Source organism: Dreissena polymorpha, chromosome 1 (assembly GCF_020536995.1).
Source record: "Dreissena polymorpha isolate Duluth1 chromosome 1, UMN_Dpol_1.0, whole genome shotgun sequence".
Taxonomy (NCBI): domain Eukaryota; kingdom Metazoa; phylum Mollusca; class Bivalvia; order Myida; family Dreissenidae; genus Dreissena; species Dreissena polymorpha.
Window position 1 is genome coordinate 155,121,418 of NC_068355.1, and position 8,474 is coordinate 155,129,891.

Sequence of the window (8,474 nt, forward strand, 5' to 3'; positions counted from 1 at the left end):
ACATAGCAGACACAATTACAAATGAGGGCCCGGGCGTCTGTTGGGAGGAATAAAGAAAAATGACCGGAATTTTTCTCTGTGATTACCAGGAATGTTGTATCATTTTTCCGGTAGCTTTTTTATAATTCCAATTTGTTTTGATCTTTCTGTAGCACCGACAAAATACTCATTAATCCAGATTAGCTCGTTTAGCTTCGTTTAATCCCGCAATCAGTTGATCAATCTGTTCGTTAAATCTTCCCGCGTTCTTTTCAGCTAGATTCTAGGGGATTTAAAAAAAATCTCCCACTCCGCTTCAGAACTTCAACAGAAACTAAGAGACTTATATGACCGGAGTAAATTCAAAATTAATTAACCGTGCACGTGTTTTTCGTGTAACACTTCTGCCCCATGATGCCTGTCTGAGGATCGGCGCCCTGGCCTGGTTTTCTGACCTAGATTCGCACCATCGAGATTTACGAACTCTGATTCGCAATTCCCACATCCGTCAGCATGTGAACAGTGGTTTTAACGTTTTGACAAAATGCCTTCAAGTTAATCGTGGGAATACGTTGTCGGCGTTAAGTATTAAACGTTATGTATACATGTTAAAATATTATTCGCTTGATAATCATTGATAATTATAGGTATCTACTTCGGTGTACCCATAACGGCGAATGCTGTGTTATTGTCAAAATAGTGAAAATACTTTCAAATGTCGAATTGAGAGTTCAAAACTTTGATATACTGAACAATTATCAAATTAAACGCGGCACTATTTTCATCCTAGGCAAATACCTAAAAACTAAAGAATAGTAGGGATACGCAAACGAAAAAGATTATAAAGATATTGCTGATGTCGTTCCTCGGATGCTGCTGATTATGAGGATGATGATTATAATTATAGTGCTTTATGCAAATGATTATAATGCTTATGATGTTTATAATGATGATGGTGGTGATGCTGCCAATGGTGGTGATGCTGCTACTGGTGGTGGTTGTGATGATGATGATGATGATGATGATGATGATGATGATGATGATGATGATGATGATGATGATGATTATGATGATGATGATGATGATGATGATGATGATGATGATGATGATGATGATGATGATGATGATGATGATGATGATGATGATGATGATGATGGGGGTGGTGGTGGTGGTGATGATGATGATGATGATGATGATGATGATGATGATGATGATGATGATGATGATGATGATGATGATGATGATGATGATGATGATGATGATGATGATGATGATGATGATGATGATGATGATGATGATGATGATGATGATGATGATGATGATGATTTGATGGTGATGATGATGATGATGATGATGATGATTGATGATGATGATGATGATGATGATGATGATGATGATGATGATGATGATGATGATGATGATGATGATGATGATGATGATGGTGATGCACTAAAAAATCATGAGTATGCGCAGGTGTGTGATCTTGAATTAAAACTTAGCTGAATGAACAGAACCAAACATAACACGTCGTTTATTTCACCCAAGTATACAAAATATTGAGAGCGAAAACACGAGCAACCATTGTCACACGAACACTTTAAGTTGTCAAGTGTATAACCATTACCGCCAACCGTTGCGTAATCGAAAGTATATCTCTTATACTTGTTAAACCCTACACTTACGGCAATAAGAAAGTCACGCACTCGTTATAAACGTTTTTTTTTTAGATTTCACAAAAAAGCTCGTAAAATTCTTGTGTTTATCAAACGACGCAGTTTGTTTGAAAATTCAACAAAGGCTACGACAGTAAACAAATTGAATGATTCACTCTGGTCAGCCTCCCACGTTCCAACCGCAACAAACATGGGCGTTTCTTCGATTCAAGAACAATATGCTGGGATACGTAGACAGATACGTGCACTTAAGGCGTGAATTGTGTATACTTGTCGTTTGTCCTCGTGGGAAACTGTCCGGTCGTATCGCAAAGTCTAGCGCAGTTTCATTGAGAAAAACATAAGTCCTCTTTAGCAACCGCACAATTTGCTTAATTAAAGGGTGTTAGAGACGAACCGCCCATTATCCGCTAGGCTTCCCGCATCTTTATCATAACAAACGCTTTACATGAACCTACAGGGTCATTCTCTCTACATAATTGGTATCACTTTAAAATTTAGTGCATTATGAGTCATGAAAAACATAATATGCTCTCATATTTTTGTAAATTTTTGTTTAAATTAAAAGTTAATAAAATGTTATTAGACTGTATGGGACTGGAAGACTAACGCAATGCAATGCCTCTAGCCTTTCCGCTCGGTTACCTTAGCTCGATTCTCATCCTGCGCAGGTGCGTTTGTTTCGTGGTCAAGCATTAGCCATATAGTGACTCCGATTCTACCCGAAATATAAAGTTATTCAATACAACACACACTGCACATATCAGCTTGGAATCATAACATTCGTTCCAAAGCTGGTTGTGTCTGAACAATAAATTAAGAGTATGCCGTGACAGACCCGTAGTGTTCTAATAAAGCATATTTGCATTAGAACTCAAAGATCTCATAAACTCCTAACATACACTCGTTGTAGCGCATTTAAATTGTGACAGATTACATAGAATGCGACAATTAAGCGGACTATTTTTACCACAATTCTAGGAACTTATCAGCACGTGCGTTCAAAAACATGTGCTTTAGATGTCATGCAATTTGGTGATTGATCTTGGCGTGGTACTTGTGTGTGGGGTGTGTTCATTAATTGCTGTTGTTTTTGTCATTTTTTCTTCCGATTGTCTTCGATGTTATTCAAGAAAATTTCTTTCCAGAAAAGTGAGACACAAGGCCCGTTTGTGTCATGTTTCGTTTGGTGATACAAGTTTGGCAATATTGGTTTCAAAAGAGACGGAATAATCATGTATTAAAACTTCACTGGCTACGAAACAATGTCATAATTGTTAGTTGCTGTTTTTTAGTTTTTGCTATGTTGGGTTTAGGAACATGGGTTTATGTTATCACAAGAGCCTCGTTCTAAAGAACACTGGGTTTTATGCAAAGTGTCGTCCCATATCAGCATGTGCAGTCCGAACAGGCTAACAGGGACGACACTTATCGTGTTTACGATTTTTTTTTCTTGTGTGGAGTTTCACTTCTTTATATTGTGTTGTTCCTAATCAGCATGTGAAGACTTCACAGGCTTTATCTAGGATGTCATTGAACGCACCTTCATTAAGCCTAGTTTTCACAGGACTAGTCGCAAATCGACGTCCCCACTTCCATTCACGTACACTGTGTTTTTAACAGTGGTAAGTCGGTTCGAGTCAACTATATCCGAAATTAGTTGTTCACAATTAAACTCTATTCACCCTTATGTCTACGTCGGAGTTAAAGTTCTACACATAATCACGAGAGCATTCAATAATAAATGAACACCAAAGGTCGATTAGTTAGCAGTCGAGGATGAAAGGGTAAGTACGCCATGGTTGATGGACCAGCGATCCAAGGTCAATGTCAGTCGTTGACTCGATTGCTTCTGATGGCGGCTGGAGATCATAGGTAACTTAAGTTTAATTACCACCCACGAGCATTGATACGTATGCATTGATGAGATGAACAAGCTTCACGCTGTTTGCACCCGCTTCATTATCATCGAGACTGATGTTTTATTAGACAGGTCATGAAAAGATGTGTCTACTTTCAGATTATAAATTAAAAAAAAAAGATATGTCACTTACATTATATAATAGAAGCAACGAAGAAAAAAAATAAAATGAAGTGAAAATCGTCGTCAGTTTGGCCGCGAAATTCTTAGGTCTTTTATAATAAATGTAGTACCTGTCGTGCGTACCGTAGGGCGGGATTTACCAGCTTGTGACCAAGTTCGTGATCTGACCAGATGCTATCATGCATCAATAATTAGACAAGAAAGTTTTCGGTTTTGATGCACACAGAACAAAAAGGGCCTCCGCAACATATACATGTAAGTCAATACGGCTAGTATCCAGGATGCAAGACGAAACGGACCTTTCGGAATGTACCTGGCAATCTGTTTTGTGAAATTAAGAGTGACACAAATGATCGGCCAAGCCACGGAGCGTATATTGACATCTAGAGTCCGTGGCCAAGCGAAAGAAAGGAAAATACCTTCAAGTTGAAATTTGATCAACTTACAAAAAAGAGGTTAACAGAGCTAGTACCCATCGCAGATATCAAGCAGGACACAGTTATTAATTATTTGTATAAAATTACAGAGAGTGTGGTTTTTATCAAAATAATAATCTTTGATTACGAAGATAAGTGGTCAGTTAAGCGAGAAAGTAGTCCCCTTCGGCATTGTTTGGACGCTTGACGTAAAGAGTGGCTATTTATAGTACAATGGCCTTGAGATGTCCATCGATGTCAGGTAAGCAAAGCGGTTGAACACGCGCTACTCACTTTGGCGACCCGTGTTAAATCCTCGCTCCCGGCAAATTTCGTTGGTGGTCACCTTACCGGATAGGTGAGGTTTCCTCCGGATACTCCATCTCACGCCCACCCCCGCAGCACAATGTTTCACTAAATGGAAAATTATGTCAGTAAAAAATAAATAGCTGTCAATTGTAGCTATAATTCAAAATGATTATCACATGACGTAAGGTTAGTTATTGTGTAAGTTTGCTGAGACAACCTCCGGGCCCTCACCTAATGCAACAAAAGGCGCAAGAGGACCTCACAAACTTCGAAACGCAAGCTCACACATTTCTCGATCAATTATCAATTCGACGCTGTATACGTCTCGGACAACCTTGGCTAGTCGTGTACTTTTGTAGATGTCGTTGATGACCCAGTTTTAGTAATTAGAAACAGTAAGTATTATCTCGCCTTGAAGACGATCCCTCCGGCCACCAAAATCACTAGCGGTTTTATGACATCCACAAGCTGACACCAACGTAGCGTCCATGCTTATAGAGAACGCGATTTCCCACATGATTTTGATGCACATTTTTCAATCCCTTACACCCCTGGAAAAAGGGGCTTCAACCATGTATTTATTAATCAAACATAAAAACGATAAATGTTTAAATAACATTATCTATCATAAGCGGGTAATTTCGGTACGTTTAACACGCCTAAGACGCTTTGCGCAAGTAATGAAATCCCCATTTTACAAAGTGATATGGTGGTATTAGTATTGGTAATGAATAATACTGCTACAATGATGGTATTTATTGATGTTATTTAAGAAAGAGTATCAATAGTTTGTTTCCAAGTGTATCTGATACGAAATAGTTTTTCATAACTGGGATTTCAGTAAGTTAAACACGCTTTTGGAAACGGAAACCCCGGTGTAATTATCAATATGATATAGATCATAATATCTAACATAGCTTACATGATATTAAGCAATAATTATGATAAAAGTGCAAAACAATGAATCGGTTCGCTCATTTAATGAAATTTATAATCGTTCTATAACATGGATTTCCTGTATGCTACATGTTGAGGTTGGGAATAGCAGACGCTCGCACGATGATGATGATAATGATGTTGGTGATTGTTGTGGTGGTGGTGATGATGATGGTGGGGATGATGATCATGATGGTGATGATTATGATGATGATGCTGCTGCTGCTGCTGCTGCTGATGATGATGATGATGAGGGTGATGATTATGATGATTATGATGATGGTGGTGATGATGATGATGATGATGATGATGATGATGATGATGATGATGATGATGATGATGATGATGATGATGATGATGATGATGATGATGACGACGACGACGATGATGATGATTTATATAATGGATTGCATTTAACCTGCATTGACTGGTACAGCCGAACTTGCTCCGAAAAATTGTCTATGCGTAAAAAGTAGACTAACACCTGGGTGTCTATTTTTAGAACACACTCGTGACCCGCTGTCAAAATGGCTGTTCGCCAAGAAAATTTACGAAATGTAAACATTGTCTTACTCACCAGCTTTTTTTGCGCAGGTAATTATGACGAATGTTTCAGTTTTTAGGCATGGGGGAATGAGTGTGTAATCTGACTTGCAGACATGTTTGTTTTAAAACCTCGTGTATTGTTGGAACGCTTCTATTTATGAATTTGTTTTGTGCTAATAACCCGTTTTAAAAGAGTGGGAAAAAACACGATGATCCGATTAGCCCGTGTGGTTTGCACAGGGTTATACCGGATGACCATGCGTTAAGTCCAGGTTTCCCTTAACGAGACTCACAAAAAATATTTTCCGTCATATTCCATAAGGTCAAGTTGTTTTTAAAGTGCGTAAACAAAACACTGATATTCAATGACTGTTGCTTAAAACACCGCAACAAACAATTACCGAAAGTTTCCCTGTTTGGGAATGCTTATAAATCTACTAGGATGTTTATTATTTAAAACACACAGTTGATTCTCATTCGCTATCACGCTGAAATACGTACTTATAGTTTCGTCCTGCTTTCTGGGAAGTTGATGTCAAACGTCCGGAATGCGACGCGTTGAATCGAGCTACATGCGGATGTTTTTGTGCGTTTTTTTGTTTTGGTTTATATATAAGTCAGACGCGGAATACAATTAGAGCATTCAAAACTACGTCTCACCTGACATTAAAATGATTAAATCTGTTTTACGCGTGGTTAAAAATAACTCGCGTTTTCCTTAAGCTTCAAAGAATCTATAAAATAGTAAGAGTTTATTTTTTCTAAACATCGATTTACTAATAAACATCCTAGTAGATTTATAAGCATATCCTCAACCTCTTCGTATGCGGTCAGAATGTTTAATTTGTTTTGACAACATAGATTATGCAAATAAACGCAGTGAATTACGCATTTGATTTGTGCACGAGCTAACATTTTGTTAACTAAAAGCAGTATTTTAAAAAAATACTCGGTCAAATACTATTAAAAAGATCTATAAATAGAAATGATCTTAATCCAATAATCCCAACAAATTTTTTTTCAAAATAATGTCCAAGATTGAGTTCCCTTAATGAGCGCTTGCTTACAAGAAACTATACTGTTCACTAGGTTCATATCAATGTACCTGCTTGAATTAACCCATTTTTGCTTAGTGGACTACCAACCTTCATTTTATTTCCAAAATTAGGGATGTCTAGTATATTTATTTCTATATTTAGAATATTTCTGACAGAAATTCCTTAGAGCAAACAGCGCAGACCCCGATGAGACGCCGCATCTGGGTCTACGCTGTTTGCCAAGGCCTTTTTTATGACGCTATGCACACATGGGTTAACGATCTTATGAATATTTGCAGAATAAAGAAAAGACTACACACATATACGTCGTTTACCTATTTTGAGTTTGAAAATCCTGAAAATTGTAATCCAATACTTTTCCTAAATGGCCTCCATTTTTTGGAGTTGTCTTGTAATGATGTTAGTGAACATGTATTTGAAAGTATTTTCCGCAAAACATATAAAATAATAATGATTCTGTTTTCATATTATACTTGCACTGAACATTACACTGCTTTTATTTGTATGTGTTTTATGTTGTTTTTTGACAGAATGTGTTGCCAATTTTTAAATTACCAACAAAGAAATTTGCCTTAAACAAAAATTCCAGTTTTTATTTCAAATTCAGAAAATATAAGAAAATGCCTTCCGATAAAAAAAAAAATACTGAAAAAAGTAGCAAAAATCGACAGCTACAAAAATAAGACACCAATCACGTGACTGAGTATTTATTTTCAGTTTTATTCTGCACTGCACTCAGATGGTGTATTATAACTCCACGTTCGATCACGCATCAGGGGCCTTATTTTCATACCAACGCCTCAAATTAACCTATTTATGTCTAGTGGACTCTCCCATCCTTCTAAATTGGATGAATTTATTTCCAAAATTAGGGGTGTCAAGTGTATTTATTTCTATATTTAGAATATTTCTTAAAGAAATTCATTTAAGCAAACAGCGCAGACCCAGATGAGACGCCGCATTATGCGGCGTCTCATCTGGGTCTACGCTGTATGTAATGTCCTTTTTTCAGGACGCTAGGCATGAATGGGTTAATATTATAGGCAAGACTTTGACCCACGGAAACTACGTTAGACTTTGATTATATGAGACAACACATGTTGCCTATGTGGTCAATACATTGTATAAAGTAAAGAAATGTGTAGTTATACGTGTAAAATTCCACTATATATTGACCTGCACTTTAATATTAGAGCTTTACAATTTAATTACTTTTCGACTTCAGCATGAGAATTGATTAGTGAATAAGGACCAATAACTCACACGTTTAAAAGAATCAGATGGTACACGTCAATGGTACATGGGTTGAAGGGTCATCAAGCTCCAGTAATCGCAAGCACAGATTTACCGCAAACAATGAAAGATCTTAAGATATTAAGGTAAGCGGATTAGAGGTCACGATTGTTGTTGGTGGTGATGTTATAGTTATTTGCTCAAAATTAAATATCTGTGTCATTAATTATTTCATAATTACATGAAAACTTCAAATATTAGCGATAACCGTAGAACCACA

The 8,474-nt window shown here is 37.1% G+C and overlaps 1 protein-coding gene across 1 annotated transcript; it reads left to right on the forward strand.

Moving 5' to 3' along the window:
- Positions 1-1,002: 1,002 nt before the first annotated feature.
- Positions 1,003-5,833, forward strand: LOC127859455 (prostatic spermine-binding protein-like; the record flags this gene model as incomplete). The annotated part of the gene is made up of 2 exons (XM_052396881.1): positions 1,003-1,389; positions 5,672-5,833. Coding segments are annotated over 2 exons (549 nt in total), but the record flags the coding sequence as incomplete, so codon positions are not given.
- Positions 5,834-8,474: the final 2,641 nt, after the last annotated feature.